This window comes from Crocuta crocuta, unplaced genomic scaffold (assembly GCF_008692635.1).
Source record: "Crocuta crocuta isolate KB4526 unplaced genomic scaffold, BGI_CrCroc_1.0 scaffold113, whole genome shotgun sequence".
Classification (NCBI taxonomy): Eukaryota; Metazoa; Chordata; class Mammalia; order Carnivora; family Hyaenidae; genus Crocuta; species Crocuta crocuta.
The window spans coordinates 1691813-1716480 of record NW_027530368.1 but is presented as its reverse complement, the minus strand read 5'-3'; the positions used below and the strand labels follow the sequence as shown (position 1 = coordinate 1716480).

At 45.4% G+C, this 24668-nt stretch overlaps 1 protein-coding gene and 1 non-coding gene across 3 annotated transcripts in view; one reads left to right on the top strand and one right to left on the bottom strand.

The window, feature by feature from the left end:
* TET3 (tet methylcytosine dioxygenase 3) overlaps positions 1-24668 on the top strand; it is a 77350-nt gene continuing 52682 nt past the window's right edge. Inside the window, exons 1-2 of one of the 2 annotated variants that reach the window (XM_077766265.1) lie at positions 1-63; positions 377-433. In XM_077766265.1, coding sequence (XP_077622391.1) covers positions 40-63; positions 377-433 — 81 coding nt within the window. In that variant the 5' untranslated portion in view covers positions 1-39. Of the gene's footprint in view, positions 64-376; positions 434-24668 lie in introns of those variants that run through there. The other variant, XM_077766266.1, reaches the window with a different exon arrangement.
* LOC144233542 (U6 spliceosomal RNA) lies at positions 20559-20661 on the bottom strand. The gene has a single exon (XR_013335699.1). It is a non-coding gene; the product is annotated as a U6 spliceosomal RNA (small nuclear RNA).

Sequence of the window (24668 nt, the reverse complement as noted above, 5' to 3'; positions counted from 1 at the left end):
CGTGTGCTCCGGCGGGGATAATGGGAGGCCCGCCGGCCGATGCACCAGAGGAGGCCGGCCGAGGTAGAGCGGGCAGGGCGGGGAGGGACGAGGCCAGACAGGACGCAGGAGAAGGGGCAGTGTCCTTCTGGATCTCGGGAGGGTGGAAAAAGGAGAAATGAAAACAAAAACACAGGAAGGCGAATGAGCCGAGCCCCCGAGAGTCTGGGCGGCAGCTGGAGGCAGGAAGATGGTCCCTGCTATCCTTTCTTTCCGAGGCCCCCTCCCTCCCATTCTCCTCCTTCCCCTGCAGTGGTGCCGGGGGTGTGCAACAGAAGGACTTTGCTTCTTTCCTGATGTCAGCCGGGCTCATCAGTCTCTCTGGCTTCTTTTGCAGGTGGAAATAAAGGCTGGTGAAGGAGCCGGGCCGTGGGGACAAGGGGCTGCTGTCAAGGTACCTTGTGTGTGTGTGTGTCTGTGTGTGTGTGTGTGTGTGTGTGTGTGTGTGTGTACTCCATGCCTTGGAGGAAGAGAACAGTTAAGGGGAGGTCAGGTCTCCTGTAGATGCCAGAGCTGACTCGTGCCCTGTGAGACAGTAAATAAAGCTCCGTCACTTTTGAGCTTTTTCCATGTGGTGGCTCCCAGTCATCCAGAAGTGGAGCCCTTTTCATCTGAGGGCTGATCACAAACTCTGCCCTGATTCCTGTAAGGACAGACATCCCAGTATATTTGATTGCAAGAGTTTGGACCTCCTACTTTATCCCATCTTCCCCCTACATGCTCCTCCAAGTTTGTTGTACTTCTCTGCTGAGGTTATTTGGCCTCTTCACTTAGGATGCTAAAGGCTAGGAAAAAAAAAATCAATTTCCTACTGCCCTGGCTGCCTCATCCTAGAGGAGAGTGGGGGCAGGGGCTAAGGTATAGGGAACACTGTCTTGCCACAAAAATATTCCTTAAGAGATAAACATCCAAGGACAGTAAGATTAGGGTCTGAGCAAATCCTGGTTACCTCTGTGGCCTGGAACTCTTATGCCCTTGGTGCTTAAGTAATTGGATTTCTCAACCCCGCCTCCAAGCATTTTTCACATGTAATCCTAACCTCATGGGCTTTGCCAGGGGAACAAAGACATTGAAAGGGTTTGCAACTTGTCCCTGACAGTGAGCTCCTAAACTCCCTGCCCTGTTGACTGAGTTTTCCTGCTTTGCATCTTCTTCAGCAGGCACCCACATCCCCTCCCCCTCAACGTTCTCCTCCCCCAGAGTCTGCTCTTTTAGCCTGCGGGCCTTGGTTCCCAGCCCTGCTAGACAGATGGAGCTTACAGAAGGCGCTATTTCTGCCCATCCCCTGTCCTATACCTTAGGAAGTTTCCATCCCCGAATCCTACTGGTTTCTCTGCATAAAGTGGAAGAACTAGGGAGGCTAGTGACTCTGGGAGAGGCAGAGACCCTGGAAAGGTGCTGGGCTGAGAGTTTTGTGTGCATCCCCAGACAGACTTTCTCTGCTCCACCTTCTTCCTTGAATGTGGGCCAAATCATTTCTCTGCTGATTTGAGCAAGTTCAGGCTGGGGAGTGCCCTCTGACCACCAGGCTCTGCTGGACCCAGAGAGGAGAGACCACCTTCCCAAGTGAAATCTTTGTTGCCCTCCACCCTGAGGTCTCATGGGCACACAGAGATGGATTTTCAGTGGGGGTGTGGGGGAGGCTGTGCCCCAGAGATGCCCATTCTGTTCTTCCTGGTGCCGTACGGATGTACTTTCTCTTCCCCTTCTGTGTTCTCCATCCAAGAGCATTGTTCATGGCTTCAGCCCATCTCCACTCTTGCTCTTTTTGCTTTGAGCTCAGCCCTAAGATCTAGACTGAGCAGAGCGGGTCTTTGAGGGGGCTACTTGGTGGGGTATGGGCCAGGGACTCCTTGTGTCTTAGTTGTCTAGGAGCTTATAAAATGCTGTAGGTCTGCTGGGCCAAGATAGCTGTCTGCTAGGGTCAGACCTGTGTGTTCGTCTCACACATTTAGGTAAAGTGGATGAAACTTGAGGGTGATATGGGGACCCCAGAGATTAGTGTCGGAAACTCTAGGCAGGTTGGCCCTATGGCGTCCCCTCCTCATTGGCCTTGCCACTTGTCCCTGAGCCAGGTCCTATGTGATGGTTGAGCTATATGCTGACCTCTGCCCTGTGGCCTTTCTTCTCATTGTTATTTTTCCTCGGTTTCCTGTTTTCCAGCTGTGGGTTCCCAATGGTGTTATTTGGACCCTGAGTAGTAGTTAGGGCTTAGCTCTGGGGTTGTGTGGTTGGAGTGGTACATGTCTTGGGGCTGTATTGGCAAGTGGTCCAGAGCACTCTGAACACTCGGCTAGGGGCCAGAACCCAGGGTTCTGTGTCCAACCCTTGGGAAGCTCCTCCCCCACCCTTCTAGAAGCTGCCTCCTTCATTTGGGGGCATCGTTCCCCACTGGTCTCTGTCTGAGGTCTGGGGGAGTGGGACCTGGAGGAGGACCTGGGAGGGTGCTGGGGCACTTCAGCCCTAAACACGTGCTCCCACTCCCCGCATAGCCTCCACCAGGACAAACAGGCCATGCTAAACTTGCTGAGACAGTGTCCGGTGGCCAGTGCCTCTGGTTCAGCTAGTTTAGTGGTTCTCAGTACTACTGCATATTAGAATCATCTGGGGAACTTAAAAAAAAGGAAATATCAATGACTGAGCCCCAGCCTCTGAGTGTCTGCTGTGATTAGTGTAGAGTAGAGCCCAGGCACCAGCATTTTCCAAGACTCCTCAGGTGATTCAAATGTGTACCCAGGGGTGAAAGCCACTACCCTCCCCTGTTTGGCTTTTCTTGTGTCTTCCATACTGCCTCGGAATTTTTTCTTGTTTGTCGTTAATTTTAGTAGTAATCAATAGAGTCTGGAGAAATTAAGACAACGAGACATGTCAGACAAAATACTGGATTGAATGTTCTGTTCCATGAAACTGATCCATGAGTTCATATTTATTAAAACCAGAATTTAAGAGACTCCGTGGCAGATGACCGAGTATTCTCCTCTCAGGTTTTAATTTGTTTTTTTTTTTTAAGTTTTTATTGATGTATAGCATACACACAAAAGGGTACACACTGTATGCAGCTTGGTGAATTTTCACAAGGTCAACACACCTGTGTAACCAGCATCTGGCTCAAGAAAGGAGTACTTTCACCCCATTCCCACCATCTAGAATTCCTGTGTCACTGCTCAAAGTCAGGTCAGGATATGAATGGTACAGTACTGTGCGCTGGCCTTGGGCCTGCAGGGCTTCAGCTCGTCCTCTGCCAGGAGCACCGTTACATGCCTGTGTGGGTGCTCCTGAAACGGAGCGGGTTTCCTGGTGACAGGACCCAGGGAGAGGAAGCCTGCAAGCCCCTCCCCTGTGTTCCTCGCTCCCCTATCACCTTTCCTTCCTTTTCGACCTTTGCTTCTAGGCTTGCCAGTCCTTAATCTTGGCTAAATCCAAAAGTCTGTTACCATTGCTTGGCCTTTTATTCTCTTTTTTTATTTTACAGGGAACGCATATTCTTTGGGGAAATTAGAAAATAAAAATAGACATGGGACACCTGGGTGGTTCAGTTGGTTAAGCGATTCTTGATTTCAGCTCAGATCATAATCTCCTTGGGCATGGGATCAAGCCCTGCCTCAGGCTCTGCACGGAGCGTGGAGCCTGCTTGGGATTCTCTCCCACTCTCTCTCTCTGTCCCTCCCCAACTCATGGGCACGTGTGTGCACGTGTGTTCTCTTTCAAAATAAATAAACATTAAATAGACAGGAGAGGAGTTTTCCCATAATTTCATAACCCAGTTAACCACTGTTAACTAGTATTCCTCCAGATTTTGTGCATATATTTGACCCTTGAACAAGATGGGTTTGAACTGTGTGGGTCCACTTACACGTGCATTTTCCCCCCAATACAGCATGGTACTGTAAATGTGTTTTCCTTATGATTCTCTTTTTTTTAATGTTTGTTTTTGAGAGGGTGCGTGTGAGTGGGGGAGGGGCAGCGAGAGGGGGACAGAGGATCCCAAGTGCTGTCAGCACAGAGCCCAATGTGAGACTCAAACTCATGAACCATGAAATCATGACCTGAGCCAAATTCAGAAGCTTAACTGACTGAGCCACCAGTGGCCCCTCCTTACGATTTTCTTAATAACGCTTTCTTCAGCTTTATTATAAGCATATGGTATATCACATATATAACATATAAACTATGTGGTAATCAACTGTTTACATTATGGGTAAGGCTTCCTGTCCACAGTAGGCTATTAGTTCACTTTTGGGGGAGTCAGAGGCTGTATGCAGATTTAACTACATGGGGGTCAGTGCCCCCAACCTCACATTGTTCAAGAGTGAACCGCTTGTTTTGTGTTGTTTGTAAAAATGGAATCCTGCTGCATTATAGCCCACTTTACCCTACTGCAGTGACTAGCTGTGATGCTATCGAGTGTTTATCATGTGTGTAGTGCATGGGGCAAAGTTGTCATAGTTCTTGGGACAACTCGGAGGCTGGTGGTAGTAGCCCCACCTTTCAGATAAGAAAACTGAGATTCAGGCCAGTAGTGTGACCCAGGACTGATGTTTTCCGAGGGGGGTGGAGCTGGAATTGAGGTCAGGGATGTCTGACTTCAGAGCTGATCCCATTGTCAGTAGACTACTGCCTTTCTCCTAAGCCTGTTCTTCCATATTAAATTCATTTGGCAAATATTTAGTGGAGCAGAGACCCTTGTGATCCTTAGTGATTTTTTTCCCCTTTTCACTCTAATGTGAAGGTCTGTAGTACGTTACCCATAAGGCATGGTGGCACTGATTGTTGGAGGTCTTTATGTCATGTTTGGGAACTCTCTCTCATTCCATTTTATTAAGTTTTCCCCTGTTTGTAGTGGATGTTTCATTTTGTCACATCTATTGAACATGGTTTGAAGGTGAACTATTTCTTTGCCTGTTAATAGGATGAATTGTGCTAACGCATTTCTTAATATTGCACTATCTTTACACTCCTTGAATAGTCCATTCTTGGTAATGGGGTATTTATTTTTAGCATGCTGTTTGACTTGATTTATCAGTCAAACAGTTTTGGATTTGTTTTTGTGAATGAGCTTGACCTATAATTTACCTTTTGTGCTTTCATTGTCAGATGGTGTTAGAGTAATAGCAATGTCATATAATGGATTTTGAAACTTTTTCTTTGTGCTCTAGAACCATTTAAATAATACAGTTTAATCTCATTCCTTAAGGATTTGATGAAACCATCTGAGCCTGGTACCTTTCTAGAAGGGTGGGTCTTTGCAGATTTCCGACCCTCACCCCCTGCCATGGCTATTGTTATAAAACGTTCACTTTGTGTTTTCCATGAAAGTGAACTATTATCAAGTTTAATAGCATAATGTATATGCAGTTGTTGCTTATCAGTTCCCCCAGTGTGATTTTTTTTTTTTTGCTTTCTTAATTTCTAACATATTTTTTTCTCTTTTTCTCTCTTAGCTTTGTAAGAGTTGTATGTAATTTAAAAGCACATAGATCTGTCAGTTATGCTTTCTGGTTTTCTAAAGGATGACTTTCTGCTTTGGTCTTTATTGTCTTCTTTTCTTTAGGTTTATTTGGTATGTGCTTTTTCTAGATTCTCCTTTGGATCTGTAAGACACTTTATTTCATCTACCTTTTTTTTTTTTTTTTTTTATCACAGACACATTTAAAAATGACTTTTTCTCTAAGTTCTGGCCTCTTCTGTAGGTTTTGATATTTCATGTCTGCTAGGGGAGATGGTGATGGCACCCCCAGTGTAAGAAAATCAAGTCCTGATGCAGCCTGGCTCCCTTTCCTTCCAACAAGGGAGAATCACTATACGTGAAACAATGGCAGGGCCAATCAAGTAATGCACTTGATTACTTTCAGGGTCTTTGTCTCCAAACCCCTGGGCACCTAGGAATAATAGTTTACCAGCTTAGCAGCCAGACCTGTAGAAAAACAATTTTTTTAACCTAAGCAAAATCAGTTTGAATTTATTGCCTGGGACCAGGCCCATATAGAAGTTTTAGTAGTAGTTAGAAAAACCTCTTGCATTAGCTTCTGAGGAAATGAAGCTGGAAGCTAAGGACAGTGAAGGGGTAGGGGGTGAAGGAAGATAGAAATTTGACCTGAACTCATGGCCTAGCTGAGCTGGCCTAGGCTGCAGGTTCAAGTCTTGCTCTGTGCCTCCTTCATGCACTTCTGGAAGATATGGCCAAGTTAGTGTCCCGAGGCTGTGAAGAAGGCACTAGGTTGGAGAGGACAGTGGGGTATGAGAGAGGGATTCATAGTGCCAGGAAAAACAGCATCTCTTGATGACACTCTCCAGTGCTCCACGGCAACTCCATTTTTATACCCCTGCCCCCCCCATTACCCCCCTAGCTCAGGGTGTAGGGCAACAGTGATCCCAACCGGGAAGGCATCTCCCCTCTCCATGTTCAGCAGGGTCTGCTGTGGTGGGGAGCCCTCTGTACCTCAGCCTGAACTTGTTGAAGCTGGCAGAGAAATGATTTGGCCCAGGGACCACAGTCAAGGGAGATGGTACAACACCTCGGAGGGTAGATTTCCTTACCCTTTATCTTGACTCCATTGAGAACAATAAAGGCCAGGGAATAGAGAAGAGATGGGGTTCTACCTAGAAACCAGTAGTTGTTATTATTTTTTTTTTCCAAATGGAAAATAAACTTTTAATACATGCCCATTTAATGAACTCAAATAATATAAAAGTATATAAATTAGAAACTGAAAACTGCTTTTTCTTTTCCATCCTATTATAATCTCTATTAACAATTACATATCTTTCTAGACTCTAAAATGAGTACCTGAGCTTACTACTTAACCATGGAAGGATGTCCTTCCAGGTCAGTATGTCTAGTTTAGCCTTTTAAAAGGCTGTGGAGTCTTTCATTTTACATGTTTGTCGTAATTAAATTGATCTTGATGGACGTGTACAGTTCCATTTGTTTGCAATTATAAATGATGTAATTTACATATTTGTACATATTTTTTTGGTTAGTTGTTCAATATTTATTTTGGTATACGATTTAAGATAGGGATTGAATTTTTCTCAAATAGAAAGCCTATTATCTCCAGTCCATTCATTGAATATTTATAGTTTCCCAAATGGTTTATAATTCTACCTTAAGCATTTTATAAATACTCACATATTCATGGGCATTCTATAGCCTCTCTTCAGTTCCATTGAAGTATTTGTCTGATTCTATGTCAGTATTTTATTGTTTTAATTACTGCAGTTTTTATATAACAGTTGGGTTAAAAAACCCAAAACTCATTTTTTCCACTTTTTTTTTTTGGCTTTTCTCTTGTATTTCCTTTTCCAAATAAGCTTATAAACAATGTGTCAAGTTCTGTGAAAAATGTGATTTTTCAGTTGGAATCACATGGAATTTATAGATTATTTGGGGGGAGAATGGAGAGCTTTACAATGAATCTTTGTATCTAGGAAATGGGAAATATATCTTTCCATCTATTCTAAGTCTTTTTGTGTGTCCACCCGAGTTTTAAAGTTTTGGCTCTTACACATTTCTCATTAGATTCATTTTTAGGATGTTGTAGTCTTGTTATTGCTGTACTGAATGAGACTTTTTCTATTACACTCTTTAAAAATTTTTTTTATTTAGTTAAGTAATCTCTACTCCCAGCATGGGGCTTGTACTCCCATCCCCCAGATCAAAAGTCACATGCCCCTCCGGCTGAGCCAGCCAAGTGCCCCTGTGTTAACACTTTGTAACCTATACATGCAGGTATAGTGGAAATGCTCTGGTTTTTGTCTCCTGCTCTGTGATGCGGTCCCTAACACTCCCACTCCCTGTGCACCAGCAGCCCTTCAGTCCCCATGCATGAAGTCGGTACCTCTGCAACAGCGCTTTAGTGGCTGGTATGAGTTTCTGCGGTGAGGTGCTCCTCTGTTTCATTTCCCAGTATCTGGCGCAAAGCCTGACATGCAGTAAATCCTTTTAATGAATGCTGTAGAATCACATTGATGAGAGAGGCAATGAGCTTCACCTCCTCAAAGTGTGACAACCTAGGCCAGTCTGAGGAGCAGAATCTAAAGCAGCCCTGGCTACAAGCCTGGAGGCTGTGAGCTGGATAACAGAGCTGGGGCACCTGCCGTATCCCCATGGCAAAAAGAAGGTCCTGGGCTGTTTTCCCACAGACAGACATTAGGGAGGAGTCTTGTGAATCCACACCTTATAATTATCTTGAGACCAACAGCCCACTTGTCATTAACTTTCATTAGTACTAACTAGTAGGGAGACTTGCCTCCTCGGTTCCCAGACACCTGAAGGTAGCATGAAGCACAGACTTACCTGAAGCTGCTCTTTGGGGATGGAGATTCATGGAGGCTGGAAGCAGAGCTTATAAAGACCACTGGTGAAATTGGCTCCAGTTCGGTGTGCCTGGTCTCCTTTCTTGAGGTACCTGGCATCTTTGTTCTACTGTTCTCCAGAGTCTAAGACTTCTGCCAAGTGTCTTCTAGGTAAAGCCTATCAGTGTGCTAATCTTCCCCACCGTGTTTGCATTTTAAGCTTCTACTTGTAATTGGGGAATGAGAGGCACTAGGTTTTTTTTTTTAATGTTTATTTTTGAGAGAGAGAGCACACGCAAGTGTGCATGAGAGTGGAGGAGGGGCGGAGAGTGAGAGGGAGTGAAAGAATCTCAAGCAGGCTCTGCGCTGTCAGTGTAGCTCCCATGTGGGGCTTGATCGCCCAGAGTGTGAGATCATGACCTGAGCCAAAAACCAAGAGTCGGACAGTTAGCTGACAGAGCCACCCAGGTGCCCCTAGAGAGGCACTAGTTCTTGATGGAACTAGTCCTTCCCCCCCATGCCACTTGACCCAGATGAGCTGGTTCCTGATTTCTGCTGCCCCAAGAGCGAGCATGGAGATGGAGCTGTTTGCCTGTTTGCCTGCCGAGGAAGGCTGTGTCTACCAGGACCTCTGAATCCCTTCCTGGAGGCACCTGGCTACAGACTGGGAGGCATGGGAATCCTTGCTCTGTCAGATTCCTGCCTCTTGCCCTGCCTAAAAAGAAGGCGGGGGGAGGGCTCAACTTGGCTTACGCGTGTAAAAGAAACACCAGTTAGAGGTGGGTTGTGAGCTGCTTCCCAATCTCTGTAACATCGTAGCGCATCTGGTTCAGTGTGTCACCAGGCTGTGTTTGACTGCAGCAGCGGCAAACGGCCCTCATTTAGCCGGTGGTCTGCGCTCAGTCTCCTCTTTCATGTTCAGGTGGCATCGCTGATAGCAGTGCTTTCTCTGCCTCCTTTGCTTTCACTACCTCCTTTGCTAGAGTCCCCTGGGAAGCAGTGGAACCAAGGGATACCTAAGAGGTCAAGGAGGGGGAGGGGATGTACTTCCCTGAACCCCTCCCCCACCCGTGCCTTACTCCCTCTCCTGCCCACCTGGGGCAGGGGAGCAGCCTCAGGGCTGAAGGAGGTCACCACCGTGGGCCCCACCAATGCCATGCCAGGTCCTCGGGTCCCTGGTGGCAGCCACGCTGTGTCCCTGCCAGCTCTGGGGGAGCCGCCTTTTAGGGGTGCTGAGCAGAAACTCTGACAGATGGACCGCCGTGAACCCATGGAGCTGTTCCACATGCCTCCTCCTGGAGCAGAGCGCCTTCTGGCAAGGAGGCTGCGACACAGGGCTGCTCAGGGCTTCAGCTCCCCTGTTGGAGAAAGCCTTTTCCTGTCCCTCCCTGCCCACTTGTTGCCCTCTTTAAAGAGCAGAAGCACTGACTGGTCAAGCCTGCATGTGCATGTGGCAAGGGGGTGGGGTGGAGAGAGACCCCTGTCCCCTGACAACCCATAAGACCCTCACTCGGTTCAGCCAATTTCTAAACTAGTTGAGACTTTCCCCCTTTTTTGCACTTAGCCTCCCCTAGGGTTGTTGGCAGGGCAGGAAGTTTCTCAAAAGGTAGTTGGGGGACCACCCGTGTCTCTATCCCCTCTATGGACATACAGGGTTGATCTCTAAGGGTAGGGCCTGGGGGTCTGCACCTGCAGCAAGCTTACTACAGGTGATTCCTAGGCCCACTGGAGTTTGAGAACTGCCAGGGTGTGGAGTAATGTAAAAGGGCTCTGTTTATTTGGAGTTCCAGGTCTTGATGATTGAGAGGACGTGCCTTTGAGACTGTGATTTGTGAAGAGGCCAAATATTGTGCAAGGGCTTGTGAAAATGCAAGAGAGACTAAGTGTAAAAGCTGTTAAATATCAGAATAAGTTTAGACTCTAGGAAATAGGTAAAACGTTTTTGTTGTAGTCTGTTATGAAGAATGCAGATTCATTGCAGAAAAACTAGGAATTTCAGATAAACAAATGGAGAAAATAAAACATCTATAATTTTACCACTTAGACCTCCTATTAATATTTTGATCTTTCCAGAACAATCATATATACGTTTTTTTTAAATTTTAAACGTCTTTATTGATTTCCCCCTGATTATCAACAAAATAATACATGTTTATTATAAAACCTTTATTTTTTAATTGGTATACACATTGACATAACATTTGAAATCTCTTATTGCTGTGTTTAGTGGGATCAGCACTTCTATGTGAATATATTTTGATTTTCTTTGCCCATTTTTTGTGTTTTGTTATGGGGTAGAATTTCATCTAGTAGTGGTATTAAGTCTTTATCAGACCTTGATAAATATTACACATTTCTTTTAATTTTTTAATGTTTTATTTTGCCACACTTTTTTGTACATGGTTATGTGATCAATCTAGTTCCAGTCATTTATCAGTTTGTTTATTTATTGGTTGTGCTACCCAGAACAGGCACTGTTTTTTGCAAATTTTAAAAGGAATTGAAGGAGATTGGGGGATGGATATAGGACAGACCAGTGCTTCTCACATTTTAACGTTCATCCAGATCACCCGGGAATCTCTTTACAATGCATTTTCCAATGCAGCAGATCTGGGGTGGGGCCTGAGAGTCTGCATTTCTTTCTTCTTTTTTTTTTAATGTTTATTTTGAGAGAGAGAGAGAGTGCACAGGGTGGGAGGGGGCAGAGAGAGGGAGAGATTCTGCATTTCTTTCTATCTTTCTTTTTTATTTTTTTTAATTTCTTAATGTTTTATTTATTTCTAGGAGAGAGAGAGAGAGAGAGAGACAGCGTGAGCAGGGGAGGGTCAGAGAGAGAGGGAGTGACAGACTCCGAAACAGGCTCCAGGCTCTGAGCTGGCAGTCAGCACAGAGCCCGACGCGGGGCTCAAACCCATGAACCGCGAGATCATGACCTAAGCGAAAGTCGGACGCTTAACCAACTAAGCCACCCAGGCACCCCAATTTCTATCTTTCTTTTTTAAATGTTTATTTTGAGAGAGAGAGTATGTGCATGGTGGGGGACAGAGGAGAGTCTGCATTTCTAACAAGCTTTCAGGTGGTGCTAATGCTGCTGTTTGTTGGACCACGCTCTAAGTAGCAAGGGCCCAGAAGTTTCTAATCCTGGCTGATCATAGAGGTGCTTGAGCATTTTGGAACACAGAATTTTCTGGGCCTTACCCCAGAAATGTCAGGCTGTGGGACTGAGTCCCAGGTTGGCCACGTGTGGCTCAGTGACTTAGAGACAATGCTTTAGCCTCTCTGAGCCGTTTGGATTCCTTGTCTGTGAAACAGAGAGAGTGCTTACTGCATAGGGATCTGGGAGGATTAAATGAAAGAATAAAAGAGATCACCATTTTTATGAGCTAGAAAAATAATGTAATATACAACTACTGGGCCTGGTGCCCTTTTTGGGGGAGGCAGTTCTTTGATACATTTCTACTTGTCCAGTGATTGATATTTTCAATATTTCTACCTCTTCTTAGAAAATTATTCCTTCATTAATATTTTCAAAGTTTTTAGTAATGCATTTCATGTCTTATTTGCTGATAATAGTTACATTCCTTTTCACATTTCTAACAGTTTATATACTTAAAAAAATTTTTTTTTGATGTTATTTTTGAGAGAGAGAGACAGACAGACAGACAGACAGACCTGGTGGGGAAGGGTCAGAAAGAGAGAAGGAGACACAAAATCCCAAGCAGGCTCCAGGCTCTGTGCTGTCAGCACAGAGCCCAACGCACGGCTTGAACCCATGGACCATGAGATCATGACCTAAGCCAAAGTCGGACACTTAACCAACTGAGCCCCCAGGCAACGCAGCCCTGTTTATTTATATTTTTATTTTTCAAATGATCAGCCTTGCCAGAAGCTTGTTTATTTTAATGGCCTTCTGGAGAGCCATCTTTTAGATTCCATTTATAAATACCGCTACGTTTTGTTTTCTGATCAACTGTTTCTGTCTACTGATTCCTTTTTCCTACATTTTTATTTATTTTTTAAAGTTTTATGTAAGTAATCTCTACACCCCATGTGAGGCTCGAACCCCCTACCCCGACATCAAAAATCACATGTTCCTCTGAGCCAGCCAGGTACCCCTTTCCTACATTTTTAAAGTTTTTATTTTCTAGCTTCGTTGGATGGAGCCTAAATTTATTTCCTTCATATTTAACAAAAGCTATTTATAGAAGCAGTTTTAGAAGGATATAGAAGAATTTTCCCTGTTAATAGCTATTGTTTTCATTTACCTTAATCTTCCCATCTGTAATTGTGACTTTTTTCCACAGAAACCACTTTTTCTATACCCAAGTCAGTTTACATACTAATGATATTAAATGTACATACTTACCATGACACATACAGGTAACATAAATAGTAAATCAATGTAACCGTGATTTTTATTTCTTCCCCCTCCCCCCCCTTGACCCTAGATTTATTTAGGACACTGACTTAGGATTTCCAGATGTTGTGTTATTTTGGTAAGAAAGGGCTGAGGGCTGTTCTGCGTATCTGTCCAGGCTGTGTTCTGGTGGAGTTTGTGCACTTGTGTTGCTGCAGCTTCTGGTTAGCCTGTGGGCTGTGCATGAGAGGAACGGTCTGTGCCCTGTGCATGTGGAGGGAAGGGATCTTGGGAGGAGAGCAGGGTGGTCTGTTTTCTGAAGCTTTCCTCTTCTCCTGACAGCCTCCCAGACGTTGTCCATGTGGCCCCTTTCTTAACTGCCTTGTGCTCTGAGGTTCTTGACCAGTATCTGGGGTGGTGTCTGGGGCTTATTGTCCCTTGCTGGTTGGAAGATCTGGATGCTGGGTGGAGGGAGGACTTGAGTCAGAGACTCTAGTTCTAGAGCCTTCCTGCTGCTGAGCAGCTAGCTGACCTCTTCCTGTTTCCTCTTCCTTGTCTGTAAAATGTGGAGAATGTTACCTTTTTACAGAAACTAGAAGAGTCTTAGCAATCATCTAGTAACAGAATTCTTTTTAAAACTATTTTAATTTTGGCACACTTTCAAAAAGTTGCAAGGATCGTACAAAGAATTCTCTGCACTCAGATTTCCAAATGTTAACATTTTACTACATTTCTTTTGTTTTCTTTTTCTCTGTAATTTTTATTTGAACCATTTGAAAGTAAGTAGCAGACATGATGCCTTTCACTTCTAACGACTTGAGTGTGGATTTTCTTTTTTTAATGTTTGTTTGTTTATTTTTGAGAGCAAGAGCACACATGCAGGCAGGGGAAGGGCAGAGAGACAGGGAGACGGAGAATCCCAAGCAGGCTTTGTGCCCTCAGTGCAGAGCCCAGTTCGGGGCTTGAACTCACAAACCATTAGATAATGACCCGAGCCAAGATCAGGAATCTGATGCTTAACCAACTAAGCTACCAGGTACCCCTTCTTTCTTTCTTTCTTTTTTTTTAAAGATTTTATTTTTTTAAGTAATCTCTACACCCAACATGGGGCTTGAATTTACAACCCCAAGATCAACAGTCACATGTTCTACCTACTGATCCAGCCAGGTGCCCCAAATGTGAATTTTCTAAGATCACATAAATAACTACAGTGCCATGATCAAACTCAGGAAATTAACAGAGGTACACTACTGCTACAGACCTGATCTACAGACTTTATGAACACTAACATCATTAACATTCATAAATGAATCTACAGGCTTTATTCAAATTTTCCCTATTGTCACAACCTTTTGTAGGAAGAAAAAAAATTCCAGGTCACATATATTCAGCGTGCTCAGGTTTCTTAGTCTCCTTTAATCCAGAGCAGATCCTCAGATTTTCCTGATATTTGTAAGGAATTTTTTAAAAGCAGACGAGCAATTTGAGGCCCAGAGAGATAAAAATGACTTGTCCAGGGCTTATATAGGATAGTCTTAGAAAAGCTGGAGCTGGTCTCTGCTGAAGTGCTGTCCTGCTCACGTGCCCCCAGCTCCAGGCCCCTGTCATCAGCCACCTGCCTTCCCCTGCCTTTGCCCTTGCCCCTCTGTCTTTGCAGTGCCAGGCCATAGCACCCCACCCCCACCCCTTTCCTGGCTGATTTGCTTTAGCCAGAGATCAAGGCCACAGCTGGGAGACAGAGGGACTTTAAAACTGGTCTAGCCTTTCCCTTGAGAACAAGCTGAGGAACAAGGATCGTGGCCTTGGGTGGGGCACAGCCGCTGCTTTCTGAGGAGTGACACCCTCAGGTTGGGGATGTGATTTTTAATCTCCCTGCCCTGGCAGTTTTGGGGTGAGTGGCTAGGACTTGTTCATCTCCAGCTGAAGTGGGAGCTTGGGATATATCTCCAAGCTGGGCCTGAGCACCTAAGTCACCTCGCCTGCCCCAAGTTACCTCGTGGAGGTTCTGGAGCGGTCGTTCACATGACAGGGAGCGCTTGGCAGGTAGCTGACTTCAGGTATCTGGCAGTGGCAGTACCTTCTTGTATCATGGATATCAACAACGTGACTCATTTCTCAACAAAACGGTTTGCATTACACTTTTTAAGGGCATACTATTGCTTAATATATGTTCTTTGTCTTCTTTGCTTTTATTTTACTCAACCTCTAGCAGACCCCCTTCCCCAATTTTTCTTCTTCTCATTCTTGTTCTCCTCCTTCAGTAAGGACCTTTCATGACCGTTACCTATGACTGCTCAGCTGATCAGTGGAGTTTATGTCAGTGGTTCTTGGTTTGGGGAGCTCTTGCCTACGCATCTCCAGAGCCCGTCTCTTTCTTTCTTAGCACACAGCTCGTGGCCACATCAGCCTGCTTTCCGCTCCTCGTAGGAGGTACCATGCCCCTGCTGTCCTGAGGAGCTCGTCCCTTCTAAGTGTGGTGGGGGAGTGGAAGGTGGTCTTCCCCTCCCGACCGCCAGCACTCACCCGGAGTTAAGACCTCTCTTGTTTTCATTTTCACTGTGACCCCATGGGGAAATAAGGGAGGAGTCAGATCCTTGTGAAGGAGTTACAAAGAAGAGTTTCTAATAAGGTTCCTGACGTTCCTCTGTCCCTTACCCTTCACCTTTGGAGTGGGCTCACCAGCTCAGCCCTTTTCTCTTGAGCACATGTTGTTTCTGGTTTTGTCCTGAAGCTTCTTATGGAAATGGAGATGTAGGTCTTCTCGAAAGGATTTTTTTTTAATTACAGTTTTATTGCGATATAACTCACATATCATGTAAGGTATACAATTCAGTAGTTTTTAGTAAATTCAGAGTTGTGCAACCGTCACTACTCTTTCAGAACATTTCCATCACCTCAGAAAGAAACTACTCAGTAGCATTTACCTCATCCTTGTTCCCCCGATCCCCTCAGCCTCAGGCAACCACTAGGCTTTTTGTCTCTATGGATTTGCCTAACGGACATTTCATGTCAGTGCAGTCATACAGTATATGGCCTTTTGTGTCTGACTTCTTTCACTTAATATAATATTTTCAAGGTTGTACAGTGTACCAGGACATCATCCCTTTTTATGGCTGCATAATACTCCTCCCCAAAGGCAGATCAGAGACATAACTTGTAAACTGTCACTGGAAGGGATGCAACGCTTGTACTAATGTGAGTAAAATCCCACGTGTTGTCAGGGCTGTTACCTACAGCCTTTGGAACTGGTAGAGTCCACCCATTCAGATGACCAGAGCCCTGACTTGTTCCAACTGTCCATTCCTGTCCTCAGAGGAATCACGACCCCAAATAGAGGTAGGCAGAGAAGGAAAGAAACTACCCTAGTAGTCAGTCTGTGCCATGGGAACATAACAGAAACATAAGAGAACCTTGGCATTCACTTGAGGGGCTGTATGTATGCTCTGTGTGTGTGCTGTGTATGTACGCAGTGTGTGCGCCACAGACGTGCCAGGGAAGGCAGTGCAGCTGTCTGCAGTGAAACTCTTGAAGAAGAGTTAACACTATGCGAAAATACCTATGATACAATAAGGGAAGAAGTGAGCATTTTAAAACTCCTAATATATTCATTGATCCCAATTTTATAAACAAAGTGCATGTTGCATAGGGAAAAAAAGGCACCAGACGTAAACCAAAGTCATCTCTGGGAAATGGGAGCTCCTTAGTTTTTACTTCTTTACTTTCCACTTTGCAGGGACAGAACCTCCTATTGCTCCGCCTCCCCCAGGATCTTCTATTGAACCTCTTCTTTACCTTTCTTATCATTCTATTCTTAGGACCTCTCTTTATTCTTTTAGATCATCCACCAGAGTTTTCCTTGGCTCTATAATGAGTTTTAGTGTGCCTGTGATATTTTAACACAAAGGGCAGCTTAACTCAGAGATAAACTCATAATTAATATCAGTTTTCAATGCTTTCATCACCTACTCAGAGCCACAGAGCACGCACCATAGATTTATGCTGCCATACACATTTTAAAGATAGTGGTACGGGTCTGTCCTAAAGGAACTTTCCTTGTAATGAGATCTAAGACAAAGCCAAACATCTAAAAAGTCTCTGTTCATGAGGCAGGGACAGCTCATTCACTGCTGTGTCCCCAGTGCCTAAAAGTAGCATTCATGTTGTAAGTACTCAATCCACATTTGTTGGAGGGATATGTGAAAATGTGTATGTGTGCATGTATGAAAGTTGTGACTGTTATGATGTGCTGATAGCTTCAGTAGGTGAAATTTTATTCTATGGGGCCACTCTAGCTGTTTCCGCTTTTTTTAAAAAGACTGTCTTCCCTCTTTTGTCATTTGCATGGTTTTATATAGTTGTAGTCATAGCCTTCATACAGTATGGTATTCTGCTATTTTTACTGCCCATTTTAGCAAAACATATTTCCTTGGTGTTCATACTTTATGGTTTTTGATGACTGTATAATATTCCATTGAGTTGTATTATAAGGTACCAAACTGTTCCCCCTCATCCAAAGTTTTCCATTTTCACTAATGTGTAGAAAACACTTTGAAGTGCAAATTTTTAAACCTGAATTCCTAGGAGCAAGATGGCAGGATCTTTATTGCCTTTGATACATGCATCTGCCTTACCTACCTACCTACTTATTTGCTTATTTTTACCACTTAAACCAAAAAGAAGTAGTCAATTATGCACACTGTCCTGGGAGTTGGGGGCCATGGGTTCAAGGTTCAGAGAGTTGAGTGTGACTCTGACTGCCTGTGCTGGGGTGAAGGTGGAGGTGGGCTGGTGCAGCTGTTCTGTGAGAGCTGAGTGAGGAGCACATGGAAAGCAGGCGCATCTGAAACACTGGAGTGGAGCAGCTGTGGCAGGACTGGGGTCTGCTTGCATACGGAGACATAAAGGGGAGGGCGTCAGAGGTAATGGAGCTGGGATGCCAGCAGAAGACGTTTCACGTGAATTCTTAAAAAGGAATGTTCAGAGAAGGAGTTGCTGGGAAACAGGGGACAGATGCCTAGTTAGGTTTTAAATGTGTGGGGCTTAAGCTGCCTCCAGGTGGAAATGTGTCTTGTAGTTGGAGAGCAGGCTGGGAGCTTGGGGAACAGCCCAGGAAAAAGGAAGCCTTAGGGTTATTGTAGGCTGAGCAGTGGAGCCTTGGATGGAGGGGAGGTTTCCAGGAGGGCAGAGGGTGAGGGTTTCAGAGGGTGGAGAGCAGGTCTGTTGAAGGGGGTAAAGGGGGAAATGGAGAATGGAGGCCCAGGATCCAGCAGCATATTAGAAACTGGGAGGGAGGTGAGTGGGGGTGGGGTCTGCAGGAAAGTCCGAGGGATGAGGACTCCCCTGGCCTTCCTCATCATCCCTGACCCTCAGAGAGCAGGTCATGGATGATGGGGAAGGGCCAAAGTTTCTGAGACCTTTCCTCCAACACTGCAAACAGAACTTCCAGGTGAACATATACAAGAACCCAAATTACTGGCATCTTTCAGTTATCTGGGCTAACAGACCAGTAGTGCCTGTGGATAATGAGCTTTATACTGAGATGTGTTGTGTGATTTTTTTTCCCCCGGGGATTTAGGATAAATAGAATTATCCTAATTTCATGTCACCAGGCTTTTCCAAATGGCAGCACCCCCTTCCCTTTCCATTGCCTAGCCCACCGCGGGAAGTCAGTCTTATGACTGATGGCTGGAGGCTCCTCGGCAAAAATTACTTTTCCTACAGATTTTTGGGTGGTGGCTTAAAGAGTCTTTTTTTTTTTTTTAATGAAAAAAAATGTAAGACCTCTTGAGTGCTTGAGAAAGGAAGAGATAGGGGCAAACTCACTTGACTGGGGTCCGAGGGAGGCTGAAATCCATGGATTGCGAGACTCTCCAGCACATACCGGAGTTCATTCTCCGAAAGATGAGAAGCTTGGCAACTGGGAGGCCATGGCAGGCACACTCCCCTCCACTGTTAGATTGGGTTTTGCCACTCATCAGTGTTGAGCTTTCGAGTATGTTCCTCAACTGTACCTCATTTATTTGCTCATCCAGTAAAATGGATGTTGGGTTGTTGGAAGACTTGAAAAGGTTACATTTGAACATGAAAGTACTTGCTTATTCCAGGGTTTCTCATGAGGGATTCAAAACTGTTAGCTGCTCTCATCGTCAGCGTTGTCCTTTGATACACCTGAGGGGCCAGTAGGTTTTGTGGGCTTTAGGGAAAGTGCATGGGGCACGGGGCTGTTGGTTAGGGTTGGTGCTCAGCCGACTGTGGCTGTGGCGGGTTTGCTTGCTCATTTCCGCCCGTTGAGACTTGAGGGTGGGATGTGGGTGGTGAGAACCCGGTATGGGCAGTCGGGTGGGTGGAGCTGTGGGAGTGCCCGGCCTCGCTGGGGGTTGATGGGGGCTCATATGGACGTGCACTGCGTGGCTCGGCCGATGGCTCCAGCGGCTGCTGGAGGGGCGCGTGCATGCGTGTGCGTGTGCGTGTGTGTGTGTGTGTGTGTGTGTGTGTGTGTCTTACAGTCTGGCCAAGGAGCCGCCTCTGCGTCCTGACCTGGTTCTTGTGTGCTGGCGGCTTCGGAGGCAGCTGCTGCGCCTTTCGCCAGGCCTCAGATGTGGTCGGCTCGATTTCCTCCCCGCTGGCCCCTGGCCGGGCCGCCACAGGCTGCTCGAGGCAGGGGCTTCCGTCCGGAGAGCTGGCCGCGTTGGCCACAGATCAGGGGGCGGCGCCCGGACTTGGCTCCCCGCCCCCACCCAGCACGCATCCCGCCAGCTGCCGGGGTCGTTCCCGCGGAGGATGGCGCTGCTTGGGGGAGGGGGGGGGGAGCGGCTTCTCACGGGTGCTGGGTGGTGGGGCTTTACCTTGGACTTCGGATGAGAGCACAGTGAGCTACGGAGAAGTTTTAATGGGCAGGGAACTTCAGGCTCAGCACCCCACCTCACCCAGACCCAATTTTCCCCTTCCAGAGTGCACTCTGTCTTGTAGGATTTTTCCTACTTTGTCCCTTCGCCCTCCCTGCCTCCCTCCCTCCTTCTCTCTCTCACTCACTCACTCTGTGTGTGTGTGTGTGTGTGTGTGTGTGTGTTGGGGAGATGGGTAACACAAACAACTCTGTAGCAACAAATAGCAAGAAGAAACTTCATCCACAAATTCCTCTTCCCGAAGCCCTCTTCCAGTCTTTGTGCATAGTGTGTGCGAAGTTTCAGGTGTGTTGTACCTACTCTATTCTTAGACTTTACCCCAAATAAAATATCTGATGCTTCAAATGAATTCTGGAGACTATGAACAAGAAAATATTCCCATTCTATACCACCACGCCATGAGCATTGTTAACATTTCTGCATATTTTCCCTTGGTGTTTTGTGTGTGTGTGCACAAGTGTGCATCGTGGACAGAACTGAATTCTTAAATTGGGCAATATTTTGAATCTTGTTTCATTTTTCCACTTCAAATAGTGTATAAACACTTCCCCTAAAAACCCTCAGAAAGCATCTATGAGTACAAGTACATTCTTGTTTCTTTTTTCATTTAAGACATATCCCTGTGTTTTTAAAAAATCTTTTTTTGTGTGTGTTTGCTTATTTATTTTGAGAGAAAAAGTGCAAACGTGAGCTGGGGAGGAGCAGAGAGAGAGGGAGAAAGAGAATCCCAAGCAGGCTCTGCGCTGATAGCATAGCCCCCAACAAACGCTAGGCTGCTTGGACATCCTGGCACTGGGACTCAGGAACCCTGAGATTGTGACCTGAGCTGAAAGCNACCGTGAGATCATGACCTAAGCGAAAGTCGGACGCTCAACCAACTAAGCCACCCAGGCGCCCCTGAATGTTCTATTTTTAAATATATAATTTTAGGCAGTTATACATGTACTGATGAAATAGTATGTATTGTCATTTTTCTTATATGTTATTTGGGTGTCATCCCTGGGCAGGGGCCATGTTCATCTTCTCTGTATCCAATTTTAGTATATGTGCTGCCAAACTGAGCACTCATGTATTATTTGAAATGTATACTTGACCTAGTGTTTTATGTACGTTAAACAGATAAAGCATGATAATGCACACATGTGAAGTACTTACCCAAGATAAAAACTAGAACATTGCCAACATCACTGAAACTACCTGGGTGTTTCCCCTATACTCCTTCTTTAGCTCCAGAGGTTACCACTCCCTTGAATTTTGTGTTTATCATTCCCTTGCTTAAAAAAAAGAAAAGTTTTAATTACATACATTTAATTAAATTTTCTACAATACAGATAATTTTATTTTTTTGATTGAGCTTTGTAGAATTGGTAGTCTATCTATAGTCTTTCGAGACTGGCTTTTTAAATTCTTGAACCTAGTATAGTTTCTGAGATTTGCTTGTGTTCCCATGGTTCATTTGTTTGCACTGCTATATAATATTCGATTGTCCCTCTGTGGTTGGTGGGCACTTAGAATTATTTCCACAGTTGGGTTTTTATGAGTAATGCTGCAGTGAGCATTTGTGTACATATCCGATGCATGTGTGCAGTTTCTCTAGGAGTGGAATTGCAAGACGATGGGGCATATGTATGTTTGACATTCAGAGAAACACAACAAACCTTTCTAAAATGGTTCTTCTGTTTTGCCCTCTACTAGTGGTGTATGAGATAAAAAAAAATTCCTACTAAACCCACCAGCACTTGGTAAAGTACCCTTTCATGGTGCTTATTACATACCTGGTACTATTAAAGGTATTCTTCAGCTGTTAATTTTTTTAGTCATGACAACCTTGTGAGGTTAGGTACCATCAGTAACCCCTGGTATACAGCCAAGGAAACAAAGGCACAGAGAAGTTCACTTTTAACCCCAGATTTACAGATAAAGAAATGAAACACAGGTTAACTAACTTGTGCAAGTTCACATAACTAGTAACTGGTGAGGGCAAAATATGAACTAAACAGTCTTTTTTCCTTCATTTTGAGATCTTGTTCATTTTATTAAAATGAAGTTAGAATAAGCTAGATTCCAATTAACCAAGTTTGTACTTTAAGTGATATCTTAGCATCTTGCTGTACCTAACTTGCTGTAAACTAAAGAAGTATGTTAATACATATATGCAGTAACACTTAAGGTGAAAGAATGCATATTTATATATATTATTTTCCAAGGAGAGGTTACCATGTTGAAGAAAAGGCCTGAGACAAGTATTCATAAAAGAAATAACATATTCTGTGGACATTGTATCAGTACTTATTTCAAAAATAGCCAGTAAAGGGTGTCTGGGTGGCTCATTCTGTTAAGCGTCTGTCCCACCTCGGCCCAGGTCATGATCTCGTGGTTCATGAGTTTGAGCCCCACTTCGGCTGTCTCGCTCGCGCTCTCTCTCTCGCTCTCGCTCTCGCTCTCAAAAATAAACACTAAAAAAAACCTACTTAAAAGACAAAATATTTTTTTAAAAAAATACCCAATGAGACTAGGAACGAATGGACATTGATGATTTTTCTTTAGTGTATACCAGCAGAATTAAGCTAAACTAAATGCTATATAGTGACTATAAAATGGAGTCTCATGGTGGTCTTATTTTGTATTTCTCTGATTTGTTTATTCCCCATTTTCTTTTTGTGAAAAAGAACTAACATAATACTTTAAAACCATTCCCCTATTGTGACATTTTAGGTATTTGTAATTTTTTTTTTACTGTTAATGCTTCAGGGGAAATCTTTGGCACATGTAACTTTTTTTATTTCTTTGTCTTATTTTGTTCACATTTCCTGAAGTGAGATTAGGAATACTTAATGGTTAAAAATCGCTGTACTCTTCTGGATTGCTCTGTGATCTTGGGAAACTTTAGCCACCTCACTAAAGTTCTTTAGTGTTCAGGGTCCTCATCTGTGGAGGTACATCCCTATCTTGTAGAAGTTTATGATGACTGGAGGAAATAAATGAGTGGGCAGTGATTAACATGATACTCAGCCTGTCTAAAAGTGTTCCAGCAGAGTTTTGCAGACTTTTTCTAGTTCCTCTTCCTTTCTTCCCTAAAACCACATTGATTACTGTTGGGTCAAAGGGCATGAACAGTGACGAGCCCTGTGCTTCTGCCAGATCTGGTGAACCCAGGGAATTAGAGCTGAGGTCATCAGGTCTAATTCAGCTTTTTCCCCAACCATCATCCCAGCCATTGAGAGATCTGCTGCATCTGTATCCAATTTGTAGTGGGGGAAAAAATTAGATTTTAAAGTGTTTTATTGATATGTTCATACTAACCACAAGAGCCACTACCTCCCCAGCCCCCCCGCCCCCCCNNNGACAGTCTCCAGAAGTTAACCCCCGAGATGTGCTGTTTGCAGAGAGAGCTTGGTGTGGGGAGTGCGGACAGGGGACTGGTGAGGTGTATCCACACCCACACCCGCAGGTAGGCGAATGTGTACACCTCCTGACATGGCTCCCCTAGAAGTCTCTCTCCCCACTCACAGATTTGTTTCATCAGTAAATCCCGGGAGAGGAGAATCCTCTTAAGAGATGAATAATTGATCACCTCTAGACAGAACGTGCCATAAATACAGCCCCTGTGTTATGAGAGGGCTGGGGGAGGGGAGGAAGGGCTTGGCTGCCGACCTCTAGGACGAGGGGGAAAGGGTGGAGCTGGGAAGGCCAACCCCCTGAACAGCTGCTGGAAGGCAGGGAGCTGAGCTGCTGGCTGAGGCGGGAAAGCTGGGTGGGATCTACTGGCCAGCTGGGTGGGGAGCAGCCACCGCTATCTTGGAATCCCACAAGAATTCGTTCTTGGAGTTCCCACTGTAGAGGATGCACCCCAGCCCGGTCCCGCCTCCCAGCCACTGGCCTTTGTTAACAGCAGACTTCTTCGTCCTGGCTGAATACACCTTCCCAGGCACGTTTCTTCTAACATGGTGTGTGAGTGCTGACAGTCAGTAGAATGGCCCTCGGACTCTGTGCCTCTTCTGCCTCCCCCTTTCCTAGAGGCCCTGAGATGGTGTGGTCAACGGAGACTTTGATCTCTCAAGATAGTAGTCTTTATCTTCCCTCCTTCCTTCTGTTTCCCTTTGATATGGGATTGCCGATTTGGTTTCAGTGTATTGATACTCTGAGAGCCAGGAAAGACTTGGAAAAATGTAGTATTTTTCTGCCGCTCTCCGTGTGTAATAGACAAAATGAAATGCTTGGGGGTGGAGTTCCACACCTCTCTGGACCCCCTCAGGTGGGGAGGGTGGGCTGTTGTGGTTGCATACCTGCAGATGTCTGGGGGACCAGCTTTGGGGAATTGGGAGCAGAGGAAGGAGTTGACTGTAAAGGGGAGAGGTGGGAGGGACCTCGGGGGTCCTGACCAGGTGCAGGGTATGGGGACCAGTCCCAATAGAGGTCCCTAGACCGCTGAAGGGAGACCTGGAGTCTCCTCAGGGTTAGAATAGTGCTGGGTTGGCAATTCTGGATGCACTTGTTGAGTCTTCATGAGGTGGGGTGAGGGATTAAATCTCTTCTTGGATCTGAGAAGGGCATTTACTCTCTCTTCTAGTAGCAAGCCCCTGTTGCCCCCCTGTTGAGGAAAGGGCACCCCCAGCTTGCACAAGGCTGAGCCTGGGATGGGTCAGAGCCTTGCTGGTTACACTGTGAGGCAGGGAATGGACAGGATAGGGTGGGGTATGTGGATCCCAGTAAGGCCAAGGGAGGTTTTGTACCTGGAAAGAGGCCATAAGAAGGGGCCCACTTTTGCTGGGCCTTTCTATGGAGGGCAGGGTTGGGCCAAGCTGTTCCAAGATCAGTTGTTCGGGTTCCTAAGGCATCTATGGCAAAGGTATTCCTGATGGCACTGGCAGCCTCACAGACCTGTCTGTAGAGTGTGTGCGTCATTGACAGGTGCCTAGTAGAGGAGCAACCGTCGGCTCTGCCCAGAAACTTCTCTCTCAAGGTGCAGAGATAAAGAGGCTGCTGGCAGCCAGTTCCTGGGAGGAAGAAGCAGCAGATGTTCTTGAACACATACTGAGGATTCTCTGCCAGGTCCTGAAGGTGTGATGGAA